Raw genomic sequence first — 16,499 nt, 5'->3', positions numbered from 1 at the left:
CAAACCTTAAAACACTTTCTTGGACCCTCACAACTTACTTAAGCTTACAGGTCCTCAGATCTTTACAACTTCTATTGATACACCTTAGACTACTTTCTTAGGCCCTCAGAAGTTACACAAACTGAACTTTTTTTCTTTCCATCTAATCATTTACCAGAGACATAAGTGGTTGGTTACTGAGAGCAGTCATTGCAAAGCAAATCTCATTAACAAAGGAATAGTAAAAAGTTACTTTGAAACCTGTTTTTTGAGTTTATCTCTTTTCAGAGCCTGGTGGCAAGGTAAACTGTGTCTTTGTCAGCTGGAGACCTAGTAGTAGCTCTCCAGTGAGACATGAGGCCCAATTTTACTTCTGGAGAGAACTGACATGGCAACTGAAGCCTTGGGGGAGGAGCTGGTGTGCTTTGCTGCTGTTAAACTGGCAAAGCTGTCATTAGCCTAGTTGTCAACACCATGAGAGATATGAGAAGGATAAATTGTAGCTTATGTGTAGTCCAAATGTCCTATGTATCAATTAAAATGACAGAGACTTACCTGTTTCCTAGACCAGTTGCCCAAGGCTCCCATGGGTTTGTTCTGGGCAGAAGTAGTCAGTCTTCAGCTGTTAAATAGGACAATATTTAATCTTTAGCTGTCATACAGAACAGCATAGGTCTTTGGTTGTCAGATCCAGGTCTGAGAGATTTTTTTTTTTTCCTGTAGAGGAGGAACTTGAGGGACTGACCTTTCTTTGAACAGGCAGAATAGGGCAATCAATCACAAAATGTCCAGTTTGTATGTAGCCTTGGCTGAATATGAGGCATGGGAAGTTTTCCCCAGTGGTTAGCCTTACCCACAATCCAGGCTGAGTCATTGTGCCCCATCATCTTCTTTGCAGACCTTAGTGTCTGCAAGGAGCTGGGTGTCTGTCTGTTACAGTAAGCTTTCTGCATTCAATATTTTAAATGTCATATTCAACAGAGCTCTGAAAAGTTTTGAGGATCATTATCTATTAAGTATATCTAAACTAAACAATATTTGCTTGCTTTTAGCTACTTGTTTTAAGCTTTACTTTGAAAACATACACAATAGGCTAAATAAAAGCTTATTTCTGTAGTTAGTTACATTAGTACTTGGCATGAATACAAATATAATTCTGAACATATTAAAGAATTTGATCATTTATTAAGTAACTATTAACTTGCATATATTAATTATCTTTATCAGTTTATAATAAATTAGTATTGTTTTTATAAGATTAGAATTTTACAGCTTTATTCCTGTTAAGTTTGCTCCTTAAAAAACAGTTTTGAATTGAAGCTCTTTTAGCAAAAAAATAAAACTTTTAATTATAAATATACTTCATAGGGACACTGGCAATTTTACCGATCCTTTTATAGTGTCCATTATAAAATATGATTTTTGTATGACTTAGTTTATGCAAATAGCTAAAGTTTGACAAAGTGAGCAAAGACAAAGAAGTTATTACTATTATTACTGTGATCCTGAGTTTACCTAAAGAATTTATAAATCTCATTTTTTCAAATATATTTTATTTGTCAAACATATGTTGTTATTTATCTAAATTTTCTAGAAAATTAGTGCTGAACAGCTAGCTAAGACATTAGTAGTTAGGTTTAAGTCTCTAAGTGTTTTGTTAATCTGAATAGACCTTTATAACCTTAAAATTTTATCATTCTATACAATATATTCTATATTCTAAACAAGAGTTGAATTATATATATATATATAGTGTGTTGTAGCAAATATAACCTTAAATTTTTATCATCATACAAAAATCCAAACCAATGCAAAATATGTTGGAGACTTGTTGCTTCTTTAGTCTAAAAAGGAGATATAATGACAAGCAGAAAACTCAGTAGGTCTAAGAAATTTTATAATTGTTGCTCTATGTCATGTGGTCATCTTAAGATGGTGAATAAGTCATGTGGCATATACTCTTTAATTTCAAAAATGATGGTCAGTCATGTGGTTCTTTCCATCTTGATGTGGTCATTAGCCAAGATGGAGGAGAGCCACATAGTTGCTATTTAAAAACATGTTTTCCTAATAGATCTATATTTTTTAAAAATGCTAGTTAAATCTAAATTATATACACACACAGGGAGTTGAATTACATATATACATAGTAAGTTGTAGCAAATAAAGATTACCTATGTATAGATTTTTTTATTAATTCCTGTGGATTTCACATCATGTATCCCAATTTCATTTATCTCCCCATCCTTTTGCATCTGCCATTTGCCCCTGCAATAAAACTTAAAAGAAAAGGAAAAATTCATTGTAAAAGCCACAGTGTGACATAGTGAGTCACACAGTGTACCCTTTAGTCCATATATCTTTGCTGTGGATATTGATCTGTATAAATAAAATGCTGATTGGCCAGTAGACAGGCAGGAAATTTAGGTGGGACAAGGAGAGAGGAGAATTCTGGGAAGTGGAAGGCAAGGGCAGAGAGATATTGCAAGCTGCCGCCATGAGAAGAAGGTAATGGTAAGCCATGAGTCACTTGGCAAAGCATAGATTTATAGAAATGGGTTAATTTAAGATAGAAGAAGTAGATAACAAGAAGCCTGCCACGGCCATACAGTTTGTAAGCAATATAAGTTTCTGTGTGTTTACTTGGTTGGGTCTGAGTGACTGTGGGACTGGTGGGTGAGAGAGATTTGTCCTGACTGTGGGCCAGGCAGAAAAATTCCAACTACAAATGGTGCCCAACATGTTGATAAGAGTTTCCACCTAAAACCTGAGGAAAAAAAAGATTCTAAAACGGAGCTAAAAACAGCTTCCTAGTTGTCTCTCTCAAGTTAGGGGCAGGCTGCTGGTTTGAGCTACTATGGCGGGTTCCTGGACTGTGCGTCTGACCTTCAGTGTAGAGGGAATGAGGAGTCTACAAGTGGCACTTTACTCTGCTGCATGGTGGATTTAGCCTTTGCTAGTTAAAAAAAAAAAAGTTCCTGGGCTATGCACTACTTTGATAGAATTGCTTCTGATAGTTCATGGTACACATGACTCCAGATCCACAGCTGGTGGTAAACTGTACCACTGCCATGTTGGGAAGCTGAGGTGGGCGGAGCCAGCAGCCACAGTGGCGTTTTAGTCTTACAAAGATGGTTATTACACAGAGATTCTGGTTTGTCTTGTCTTTGGGATTTTTAACTGCAGAAAAAGATCTGATCATAAAAGCTGTTGAGTTAAACAAATATGTAAATTTTAAAGGTACATTGACTTCAAAATTTGGATATAAGGATATGTTGCTTTGGAAAAGAGTCTCTGCTTTCATTTCCACAGAAAGCCAGAGGCTATGGATTTGTTCCAAATTAAGATACATCAGGTTTGATCAGCCAACACCACCTGAAAGGTCTCCGGTGACACCATGGCCCAGATGATCCAACATCCAGAATGGTTTCAAGGCAACTGGCTCAGAGGTTTACTCTCATGGACTACTCCATAATCCTAAAATTTTCTTTTTGTCCCCATAAGATACAGCACCCCCCTCCAGCAGGAAGTAGTAAGAGAAACTACGCCCAAATTCCCAGCTTGCTTTGGAGATGGAATTGGTTCAAATCCTTCTCTAAACCCAAGCACATTGTTAAAAGAAAAGGTTAAGAGAGTCTTGTGTCCCAAATCAGAAGAGCCCTCTGGTATGGGACAGAGAAAAACCAATATTTTATTTAAAAAACAAGTTGATTATAAATACAATTTCTTTCTAAAGATAAAAAGGAGATATGATATAGATATGATATATTTTAGTCTATTGATACAAACTTAAAGTTAATTTTGTTGTACTGTGTGTATATTTCTACTCTTGTTTAAGGTATTATGTTTGTACAGCTCATTTAAAATTGTAATGGATAATTAAAAATAGATTAATAACTGTCATCTATGATAATCATACTTATAGCCATGTTAGTTAAGTCTTCTAGGTATACACAGAGATATTTCAGATAGATAGGTAATCTTCAAACACTTCAAAGGTCTACAGAATATGGCATTTAAAATATTTTTAAAATTTAGACTTTCTGGACAGTAAGACATGTCTGCTCCTGACAGCACCAATTTACTTCAGAGAGAAAGATGGGCATTGAAGACACTTCATATGGAGTTTATCTTCACCTTGGCAAAAATAGCCATTTGGGCAAGAAACTATTCTTGCCTGGATTGCTTGATTGACTGGACGTGCAGGACCCATAGAAAGGTGACCACTAAACTTTGCTTGACAAAATAGTCCTTCAGGTTCCTGCTTCACAGAGGAAACTGCCAGACATTCTACAGAACACTGAGAGAAGTGACCGAGAGACTCTAGCCCTGTGGGTTAAAAACAAATGCCCCAACTTTACAAAGGACCATTAGGTGACTGTCCAGGGTGCCAGCTGTCACTGTCTACTCTTGCAAGACACCTGAAAATGCTTGCATCCTTCTCCTGGTTCTCAGGTAATATATCCTTCTGAGGTCTTTGATATGGTTGAAGACTAGATAGTTATAATTTCCTCGGTTATGATAAAAGAAAAGTTAGATATAAAAACTTCAGACTCACAAATATAAGATAGCTATGATATCTTCCTCAATATTATAACTGTAATTCTTGCTTAATAATTGTTTTGTTATATGTAATTTTACTATGTAAAAGTTAAAACCTTCCTTTTAAAAAAAAAGAAAAGGGGAAGTGCTGTGGATATTGATCTGTATAACTAAAATGCTGATTGGCCAGTAGCCAGGCAGGAAATTTAGGCAGGAAAAGGAGAGAGGAGAATTCTGGGAAGTGGAAGGTGAGGGCAGAGAGATATTGCAAGCTGCCACCATGAGAAGGATGTAAGGTAATGGTAAGCCACGAGTCATGTGGCAAAGTATAGATTTATAGAAATGGGTTAATTTAAGATAGAAGAAGTAGATAACAAGAAGCCTGCCACGGCCATACAGTTTGTAAGCAATATAAGTTTCTGTGTGCTTTCTTGGTTGGGTCTGAGTGACTGTGGGACTGGCGGGTGAGAGAGATTTGTCCTGACTGTGCCGGGCAGGAAAACTCCAGCTACACATCTTTACTTGAAAATGTTCACTGCAATGAGCCATTAGTCTGGTTTGAGGCCTCTGGCTTCTTCTAGGCCCTCACTGGGACTCCTCTTTGACATACTACTGTTGTCTGTTTCATGGAGATCCTGAAACTTTGGATCTATAGGACCAGCCTCTTCATGTGCTCCAGCAGATCATAGAAGGGGTGGATGTTGAGGTGAGCCAACTCATAGCCCTGGTTCTAGGCCTGGGTGGTAGCTGGGTTGGTCAGCCCACCAGCTTTACCTCATCCTCATCACTGGGGCAAGCTCTCCAGAATCTCCCTCTCCTCCCTTGCTAGCTCACCCTGTGAAGCAAACAGTGAGGGGCAAGGCCAGCTCTTCTGCTCTTAGGTACAGATTTTTAATTGTAAGCTTTTTTATAAGTTTAAAACAAAATTTCATTACAAATTTTATAGATTTTTAAACCATACTCAACAAACTTACAAATCCTGAGAAAGAGTTTACAACATAGTCTTACTTTTGCGGGGGGGGGGGGGAGCAGAGTGGAAAGAAATCCTAGAGAGATAAAGAGTAATCATGGAGATAAAGGATTTTCAAGAGTGGGAAGTAGAACTATAGATGAACAGTCTTATTAAATAAGAAACACAGAGCCAATTGCAGAGTTAAAAGCCCAAGAGGTCAAAGCAGTACCTGAAAGCTGAGACTTAAAACCTCCTTTCTTACCCTTAGCTGCCGCTGTCTCCTTCCCCTCAGAAAGAGTCCTACTTCCCATTTGTCCGTTCTTTTATTGACTTCCTGTTCTGCCTTCTCATTGGTTGTAAATCAACCACATGACCTCCTCATCACTGTCTGTCTATACAGACCTCCAGGTCTTCTATGGTTGGTATTGAGATTAAAGGCATGTGTCTCCATGCTGGCTGTATCCTTGAATACACAGATATCTGCCTAGTTCTGCCTCCCAAGTGCTGGGATTAAAGGCATACACCACTACCTCCCAGCTTCTGCTATGGCTTGCTATTAGCTCTGACCCCCTAGGCAACTTTATTTATTAACATACAAATAAAATCACATTTCAGTACAAATAAAGTATCACCATATAGAACCTGAGAGATAAGGGACTTTTGGAAGTGTAGAGCAGAGCAAGTTCAGATATAAGAGATTTGGGAATCATTTGTTTGCGCCATGTCAGTTATGATTTGCCAGGATTTAGAAAGTCAGTTTGCCACTTCTTGGCCATTGATATGTACTGAAGCCAAGGTGTTTGAGTCTGAGGAAGAGAGAGGTTTGCACGATGAAATTCCAATGGAGGATATTTCTATATGTTCTACAAGGTAGCTGAGAGCAGAAGCTGTGGGACTGTAGGCTGGAGTGAGAAATGGCACAATGGGACTACAGGTGGGCTGCAGTTCCTAGGGAATGGTGAGAAAAAGCTAGAAGAGAACAGGAGAAAAGGGAACTGGTAAGTGTCTTTATTAGAGAGACACAGATGGGTATAGCATGCTAGAGATGATAGCAGTACAAAGTTCCCCATGTGGTGCGTGCTCCAAGGGAGTAGCAGGCTCCAACAGTCAGGGTGACACTTATGGCATCAACAAAGAGAGGAATGCTTAAGGAACAAGGAAGAACAAGCAGGAACTCCACCCAAGTGAAGGTTCCAATACTGTAGAAGCCATGAAGATGTAGAGAAGCTCCAGGGCTTCAGGGAGAGAGACAGGAGTTATAAGGTCACAGAGGCCCATAAGGACTTAGGGAAGCTGTGGGACTTCACAGGAAGCTCCTAGGGGGAGGCAAGAAAACTCCCAATTCATAGGCCAGGAAAGCACAAAGAGAGATAAAGCAGGTAGCTGGAGAAAAGGGAGATGTCCACATGGTGTAGCAGGTCAGAGGCACAGCAGGCTGCAGGAGACAGGGAAACACCTAGGTGCTCACATTAGGGGCATAGCAGATTGAAGCCCAGAGAGACAAAAGACAAATTGTTAGAAATCAGGTAAAGTGAAGCAGCAGCTAAAGAATAAGACTCTAGAATTTACAGTCAAATTTTGTGGGTGGCAAAAACCAACAGAAATGAAAGAGCTGTACATACCTCAGGAGAAGATGTTACAGGTTGGAGTAGAGAGTCAGCACCACCAGCAAGGTGTGTGTGCATCCTGAAACCGTCCTACTCCTTTGCGTTCTCCCCTCCTGCTAGGTCTTGCTACCAGTTCCCACTTTACAACAAACTTATACATCCATCAACTATAGTTTAAAGGCAGGACATTACACAGTGTGTGTAGGGGTGAGGTGCAGGAGGAGTTACACCAGACAAAAACAAACAGGGCTTGAGGTAGAGAAAAGAGAAATAGGGAATGGGGAACCTCTTTTCATTCCCTCCAATTACTTGCAGTATTTGTAAAGGTTCTGAATAATATTGGGATCTAGGGTGTGGCTAGTCAGTCACATTTTGATTGATTATCTAAGGGATATTGAGGCCAAATTTTATTTCAAAAATTAATAAATTTAGGGTCCTTCAGGTTGGGTGCCAGGTAGAGAAGCTGGAGGTTTTCTAAAGGCATCCCAAGAAGAAGGCAGAAGGTATGGACCATACCCTTCCCATGGGTGAGAAAGAGAGGAAGGTCCAGGGTATCTCCAGGATTTAGGGAGGATATACAAGCAAGACATAAGCCATTCAAAGGAGGAAGACCAAGTAACATATAAAGGCAGACCTATTAGAATTATACCTCAATGGAGACTCTAAATGTCAGAAGAGCCTGGACACATGTTCTACAAACTTGAAGATACCACAGATAATATATCCACCTCAGACTACTATATCTAGCAAAACTATCAATAGAGTCGATGGAGAAAAACATTCTATAATAAACAAAATTTAAGCAGTATCTATCTATAAATCTAGTTCTACAAAAGTTTTTCTAGAAGAAAAAACTTCAATCTGAAGAGGTTAACAATGCCCAAGAAAATACAAGTAATAAATAATCCCAGACCAGGAAATTAAGAGGGAGCAAAACCCCACACTATAACAACAAAATAACAAGAATCAATAAATATTGCCCACTGATAACTCTCAACATTAATTGTCTCAAAAACATAGACACAGACCAACATATTAGATTAGAAACTATGACCCATCCTTCTGCATCCACAAAATGCACCTTACCATCAAGGATATCACCTCAGCAAAAAGATGTAAAAGATATTCCAAGAAAATGAACCAAAGAAGCAAGTAAGTATACCATTTTAACATCTGAGAAAATGGACTTCAAATCAAAACTAATCAAAAGATATAGGAAGGACATTACATATACATCAAAGCAAAATTCAAAAAGAGGATATTGCAATTCTTAATATCTGTGCATGAAACACAAGAGTACCCAAGTTTATAAGTGAAACACTATTACAGATAAAAATCAAATACTGATCCTTACACAAGTGATACTGAGTGATTTTCGTACCCTGCTCTCACCAGTAGGCAGATCATTCAGACAAAAACAGAAGAGAAATGCTGAAATTAAATAATACCATAAAGTAAACTGACCTACCAGATATCTATAGAACTTTCCACTGAAACACTAAATATACCTTTGTGGTGATATTGTGTTCCCTGAAATATTGTGCAGGCTAATAAACTTATCTGGGGTCAAAGAACAGGATGGCCACAATATTAAACATGAGGATAGGCAGTGGTAGCACACATCTTTAATCCTAGCATTCCAGAGACAGAAATCCCTGTGGATCTCTGTGAGTTCGAGGACACATAGGAAACAGCCAGGCATGGTGACACATGCTTTTAATCCCAAGAAGTGAGCCCTTAATCCCAGGGAGTGATGGCAAAAACAGAAAGATATATAAGGCATGAAGACCAGAAACTAGAAGCATTTAGCTGGTTAAGCTTTTAGGCTTTGAGCAACACAGTTCAGCTGAGACCCATTCAGATGAGGACTTGGAGGCTTCCAGCCTGAGGAAACAGGATCAGCAGAGGAACTGGAGAGGTGAGGTAGCTGTGGTTTGTTCTGTCTCTGTGATCTTCCAACATTCACCCCAATACCTGGCTTCAGGTTTGATTTCATTAATAAGACCCGTTAAGATTCCTGCTACATACCTTCTCCTCAGAAGCCCATGGAACTTTTTCTAAATTGTACTACAAAGCAAATCTCAAGAGATACTTTTTAAAAAAGTGAAATAATACCCTGCATCCTATCTGACCACCATGGATTAAAGCTGGATATCAACAATAGAAATGGCAGAAAGTACATGAGGTCATGGAAGTTGAACAACTCACCACTGAATAAAAACTGGGTAAAGACATGTAGCAGGGTCCTTGCTGTTGTTCTCTTTGTGGGTGGGGGCCAAGTAGGTGCAAAGTCAAACCACAAAGACTCTGAGAGAATGTCAAAACAACAAGCTCAGTTTTTCTGGAAGAGGCAAGCCTTATATGCCCTTCATCCCACCCTGGGGGAAGGTCTGATGAATATGCATCAGCTGTTGTGACATGGCTGCCTCTCATTGGTCCAGGTCATCTCTAGATCATGTTTCAGCTGCTGTTGCTAAGGCCATCAGGCAGACCCAGGCTGGCTCTCAGAAAGTATCTTTTTTCCTTGTTTGGGACTTCTGGATCTCAAGCCCTTTAGGGATGAGTCATCTCACAAAGACAGAAATCAAGGAGGAAATCAAGGAGGAAATCACAAGCCTTTTGGGATTGGACAAAAATGAAAATACAATATAGCTAAATGTATGGGACATGATGAAGGGAGCTCTAAAAGGCCAGTTCATATCATTAAGTAAGTCTGTGCATAAAACTGTCAAACAAACAAAATAAAAAACCTGAAACAAGTGCATGTTAATAAATCTATGACACACTTGAAACCTCTAGAAAAACAAGGAAAAAATAATACCCAGAAAGAGTATACAGCAAGAAATAATCAAACACAGAGCTGGAATCAATGACATAGAAACACACAGAAATCAACACAAAGATTCAATGAAACAGTTAGTTCTTTGAGAAAACTCACAAGATTGACAAACCTTCAGGCAAATTAATGAAAAAAATTTGAGAGATTTCAATTAATACAACTAGAGATGAAAATGGAGACATTACAACAGACACCAAGGAAATTCCGACTCATAAAAACATCCTTTAAGCTGGGTAGTGATGGCGCACGCCTGTAATCCCAGCACTCGGGAGGCAGAGGCAGGTGGATCTCTGTGAGTTCGAGGCCAGCCTGGTGTACAAAGCTAGTCCAGGAAAGGTGCAAAGCTACAGAGAAACCCTGTCTCAAAACAAAAAAAACGTTTAAAAATCTATGTTCCACAAAATTTGAAAACCTAAAAGAGATAAATAAATTTCTTGATATATGTGATCTACCAAAGCTAAATCAAGAAATAAGTAATTTAAACAGACCTATAACCTCTACTGCAATAGAAGCAGTAATTAAATGTCTCCCAAGCAAAAGAAAAAACAAACAACAAACAGCTAAAACAAAACAAAGTAAAACAACCCAGAAGAAAATTCAAAACCAGACTTTCAAAAAAAAGAACTAATGCCAATATTTCTTAAATCATTGAGCAAAATAGAAACTGAAGAAACATTTCCTAATTATTTTTCCTTTTTATACAATTTTTATTAAAAATTTTCTTTCCTTTTATATACCAACCCCTGTCCTCCTCCCTCCTCTTCTCCTGCTCCCCCTGGCCTACCACCATCCATTCTCATCCTTTCCTCATAGGTTGTCATATCATGTTGGGGCCAGACCTAACTTCTTCCCCTTGCATCAAGACTGAGTAAGACATCAAACCACAGGGAATGGGGTCTAAGCCAGTTCCTGTACCTGGGATAAGTCTTGGTTCCCGTTGTCAGGGGACCCACAAACACATCAAGCCATGCAACTGTCACCCACATTCCAAGGGTCTAGTTTGGTCCCATGCAGGCTCCCCAGCTATTAAGTCCAGAGTCCATGAGCTCCCATTAGCTGGGTCAGCTATTTCTGTGTGTGTGTGTGTGTGTGTGTGTGTGTGTGTGTGTGTGTGTGTGTGTGTTTCCCATCATGGTTATGATACCCTTGCTCTTACAACCCTTTCTCCTTCTCTTCAACTGAATTTCAAGATCTTAGCCAAGTGTTTGGCTGTGGGTCTCTGCATCTGCTTCCATCAGCCACTGGATGTAGGTTCTATGATGACAATTAGGGTAGACACCAATCTGAGTGCAGGGGAAGGCTAGTTCAAGTACCCTCTCTACCATTGCTATGAGTCTTATCTGGGGACAATATTGTGGGTCCATGGGGTTTTTCCTAGCTGTAGTTTTCTCCCCATCCCCTTAATGGTACATTCTGTCAATATCTCTTTCATTGTTCTCCCTCCCCATCTCTCCCCCTTATTCCCACCTCCCATTCCCTCCCATTCCTCTTCCACCCCCTCTCATCCCTCCATTCTATCACCCCCTCTCAGTTTATCCAGGAGATCTTAACCCTTTCCCCTTCCTAGGGCAAGCCATGAAACTCAGTGTCCTCTTCTTTACCTAGATTGTAGCTTGGTTATCCTTTGCTTTGCATCTGACATTCACTTATGAGTGAGTACATACCATGTTTATCTTTCTGGGTCTGGATTACCTCACTCAGGATAATTTTTTTAGTTCTATCCCTTTATCTACAAATTTCATGATGACATTGTTTTTTACTACTGCATAATGCTCCATTGTGTAAATGTACCACATTTTCTTTATCCATTCTTCTGTTGAAAGGCATCTAGGTTGTTTCCAGTTCTGACTATTACAAATAATGCTGCTATAAATATGGTTGAGCAAATGTCCTTGTAGTGTGGTTGAGCATCTTTTGTGTATATGCTAGGAGTGGTATTGCTGGGTCTGGAGGTAGGTTGATTTTCTGAGATACCGCCATACTGATTTCCAGAGTGGCTGGACAAAACTGTATTCCCACCAGTAGTAAGGAGTGTTCCTCTTTCTCCATATCCTCTCCAACAAAAGCTTTCTCATCTGTGTATTTTATCTTAGTCTTCCTGACAGGTATAAGATGGTATCTCAGAGTCATTTTGATTTGCAAGTCCCTAGTGGCTAAGGATGTTGAACATTTCCTTAAATGTCTTTCAGCCTTTTGAGATTCTTTTATTGAGAATTTTCTGTTTAGCTTTGTAGCCCATTTTTAATTGGATTACTTGATATGTTTGCTGTCTAGTTTTTTGAGTTCTTTATATATTTTAGAGATCAGCCCTCTATGAGATGTGAAATTGGTAAAGATATTTTTCTATTCTATAGGTTGCTTTTTGCCTTATTGACACTGTCCTTTGCCTTACAGAAGCTCCTAATTCTTTATCTTAAGCCACTATTATGCTGGTGCTGTAACCACACTAAGAGCCCTCAAAATGAGAAAATTACAGACCAATATTCCCTATGAATAGATGCAAAAGTTCTCAATAAAATAGTTGCAAACCAAATTCAAGAACACATTTCAACATCCACCCCATCTATGATCTGCTGGAACATGTGAAGGGGCTGGTCTTGCACACCCAAAGCTGCAGTATCTCCATGACAGGGTAGCAACAGGAAATCCAAGAGGAGTCCCAGTGAGGGCACAGCATTGATAGTGCAACAGAAACCAGAGGCCTTGACCCAGACCAACGACTCTTTGTAGTGAACACTTGCAAGTAAAGATATACGGATAATAGGGTTTATTGCGTGATTCACTGTGTCACATTACAGCTTCCATGACAAGACTGATTTTCCCTTTTTTCTCTTCAAATTATTTTATTTTATTTTGGGGTGAGGGGTTGCAAGGGCAGAGGGTGGATATGAAGGGATAGAGAAATGAATGGGATCAAGATTCATGATGTGAAAGACACAAAGCATAAATAAAAAGGAAGTTAAAAAATATATTAAAAGCTTATTCAATGTGATCAAGTTGGCTTCATCCCAGAGATGTAGGCATGATTCAACATACATAAATCAACAGACAAAATCTACCACATAAACAGACTAAAAGACAAATACTATGTGATCATCTCATTAGATGCTGAAAATGCCTTTAACAAAATCTAACATCCTTTCATGATAAAAGTACTAGAGAGATTAGGGATACAAGGAATATACTTTAACACAATGAAGACAATTTATAGCAAGCCCATAGCCAACATCAACCTAAATGTAAAGAAACCCAAAACATTTCCACTAAAACAAGAAATGATTACCCACTATCTCCAAACCTATTCAATATAGGACTTGAAGTCTTGGCTAGAGCAATAAGTCGATTGAAGGAAATCAAGGGGCTACAAATAGGAAGGACTAACAGTCAGAAAGACTGGGATAACATGAACAAGACCTGCACAGGTTCAAACTAGACAAAATCTCAGCACTGAGAAGAGAAATAGGGTAGGCTCCATATCCAGGAGAAGTTGCCCAACACAAAACTAGTGTGTGTGTGTGTGTGTGTGTGTGTGTGTGTGTGTGTGTGTGTGTGTGCTTTTTGCTCTGCTGTTTTTTTTTTTTTTTTTTGTCTTATTGATTTTTTTAGATTATCTATTTTGATGTTCATTCTCTTTGGTTTTGTTGCTTTTGTTTTATTTTATTTTTCATTTTGTGAGAAAGAATATGAAGTTGGGTGGGTAGGGAGGTGGAGATGATATAAAAAGGAGTTGGGGGAAGGCAAAGAATATGGTCAAAATATGTTGTATGAAAAATAATAATAAAACATTTTTAAAACTTTCTCATAAATAAAATAAATATATTCTTCCTCCCACAAAAAATTAGAAACAAGATAATTATGGGTTGGGGATTTAGCTCAGTGGTAGAGCATTTGCCTAGCAAGAGCAAGGCCCTGGGTTCGATCCCCGGCTTAAAAAAAAAGTCCAGAAACAAGATAATTACTTAAGCCTAATAATAACCATGATATTATCAAATAACAAATATTGTAATGGTAATCCCCTAGAGTGATAATACCTATATATTATCAAGAAATGGAACTCAAAATCATTGGCGCATGTACACAATTATGTTCCTCAGACTATTTTGTTCTGCTCCTTACATGCAGAAAAATCACAGTGAAAGCAAATCTATTACACATTGCAATATGAAAGTATAAATATATTCTAAGGGAGACTGCTAGTAGATCAGACAAGTAACATAGTCAGAAGGAATTTATGGGGCCCTCTTTGTATTACTGTCTTCCACAGAAATGCAAATTATTACCATAGCCATTCATTCATCAAGAAGGTAACCTCACAATACTGATTAAAATAAGATTAGATGTAAAAATTCATCTTTATAACATGCAAATATTTGGAAGTAGTAAATGATATTTTCATTTTGGTTGTTTATTGCTCAAAATGACTAAACTTCAAGTAGATGTGTTTGTACTTTTAAAAAAGTTGCTGAATTACTCCTTCCATCGCTTTTAATGTGTTAGGTAACAAGAAACAATATTTTAAACATTCATTATCCAGGACAATATTTACTAACAAAACCTAGCATTTCCTCAAATCTGCATGTATTAATTATTTTTTATATTTGTTGAACTATTTGACTATTACATATGAGCAATAACAAGTAGTCACAATCAGGCTCAGTTTTCTGGCTGAAGGAATGATGGCTGTTAGTAACCCTGCTTTGGAACCAAGGACTGGATTTTCATAGGCCCTGCTTTCACTTAAGCCAAGCTCCATCCTTACTCTTGTTCTCTTCCAAGTATCTTCTTCATTGCTGCCTTGACATCCTTGTTCCTCAAGGTGTAGATAAGTGGGTTCAGCATTGGAGTTATGAGTCCATAGAAGAGTGCTAAAAGCTTGCCCTTCAGTTTAGCTGAGCTGCTCCTGGGCGCCATGTATGCATATCCACTGATGGCAGAGCCGTAGAACATGATGACCACCAGAAGATGAGACCCACATGTGTGAAAGGCCTTCTTCCGGCCTTCAGAAGATTGTATCCTTATGACTGCTCTGACAATGTTGATGTAAGAGAAAAGAATTAACCCAAGGGGGATAACTTTTATGACAACTACAGCAGCATACATCTCTACCTCATTGACCCAGGTGTCAATGCATGATAACCGAAGCATGGCAGGTACCTCACAGAAGAAATTCTCTATCTGGTACTGGCCACAACGAGGCAATAAAGAAGTCAATACTGTCTGCACCAAAGAGTTGCTGAAACCGGTTATCCAGGATACTGCTGCCAGCTGTTGGCACAGCTGAGAGTGCATGATAACTGTGTAACGAAGAGGCTGGCAGATGGCCACATAGCGATCAAATGCCATGATGGAGAGAAGCACACATTCTGTAGATCCCAGGCTGAGGAAAATGAACAGCTGTGCTATGCAGCCCACATAGCTGATGCTTCTCTTATGGCTCTGTATATTTATCAGCATCTGGGGGACAGTAGAAGTAGTATAGCAGAGATCTAAAAAGGAAAGATTGGCCAGGAAGAAGTACATGGGGGTGTGGAGTTTAGGATCAAGGCGGGACAAAATGATAATAGCTGAATTCCCAAAGAGCGTCACTATATAGAAAAAGGAAACAACCACAAGAAGAGCCATTTCCAGTCGGGGCCATTCAGAAAAGCCTACCAAAACAAAGCCGTTGGTGTGATGGGGGGTGCTATTGAGCCTTCTCATTGTTGGAATTCCATTTACTGAAAATATCAATACTAGAGTTTTGAGGTTCTGGTTATCCTTAGTGTTTCATGGAGTAAAGAAACTGCATAGGGGATGCTGAAACAAATAAAATCATGAATAATTTCATTTTATTTCCTCTGTAAGAAAAACAGCGTCAACAGCTGTGCATAAATAGTTGGTCAGCTGCTCTTTTATCCACAATTTTTACAAGTAAACGATTTTAGAAAATCAAATTAGAACCAGCCATGGTAATTCACACCTGTAATCCCAACACTTGGAAGGCTAAATCAAGAGGATTTGTGTGAAAGAAAAGCCAGCGTGGACTGCAGAGTGAGGCTCTGTCTCTCTCCATTGCTTCTGTCTCTCTCCCAAGACACTCAAAGCAAAACAAAAATAAAGAAATAAGAAGCAAACATTGTAAAAGTGTATTATAAGATACTTTTATCAGATGTTAGATCTTTTAAGACAGAAGAAAATGAAAACCCTATGGAATCTTCATTAAGTTTGTAATTTACTCAAGATATTTTTGAACATTATTTCTCACAATTGAGCTTATTCTCCTGCAGGTTCTTAATAATTTGTATTATGGAAGATGGAAATTGCTACATGTGAAAGGCAGTATAAGTTGGTGGTGACAAATATTCTTTCTTTTTATCGTAGAGCTCTCTTTCTGCTTACTATAATTAAGACAATATGGATAAAACTTCCAGGACCCAGGACAATTAATCCAGTGATGTTTATAATCCAGTGATGTTTAGCCACAGGATAATTAGGAGTTAATGTCACTAAGACTGACGATATAAAATGTGTCCTTTTTTGTTTATGTTAAGAAATACACACACATACATAGTCAAATAATATAAACTATATATGTTACACA

General features: G+C 38.6%; 1 protein-coding gene across 1 annotated transcript; it reads right to left on the bottom strand.

The window, feature by feature from the left end:
- Positions 1-14,674: 14,674 nt before the first annotated feature.
- Positions 14,675-15,619, bottom strand: LOC118576016 (olfactory receptor 2B6-like). The gene has a single exon (XM_036176411.1). The coding sequence runs from the start codon at positions 15,617-15,619 to the stop codon at positions 14,675-14,677; it is 945 nt and encodes a 314-aa protein (XP_036032304.1).
- Between the last annotated feature and the right edge of the window lie 880 nt (positions 15,620-16,499).

This window comes from Onychomys torridus, unplaced genomic scaffold (assembly GCF_903995425.1).
Source record: "Onychomys torridus unplaced genomic scaffold, mOncTor1.1, whole genome shotgun sequence".
Lineage (NCBI taxonomy): Eukaryota > Metazoa > Chordata > Mammalia > Rodentia > Cricetidae > Onychomys > Onychomys torridus.
Note: the sequence above shows the minus strand (reverse complement) of the source record. Positions and strands in the feature narration are given on the sequence as shown.

Coding starts and splice junctions, on each gene's coding strand:
- LOC118576016 (XM_036176411.1), bottom strand. CDS start 15,619: ATGAGAAGGCTCAATAGCACCCCCCATCACACCAACGGCTTTGTTTTG.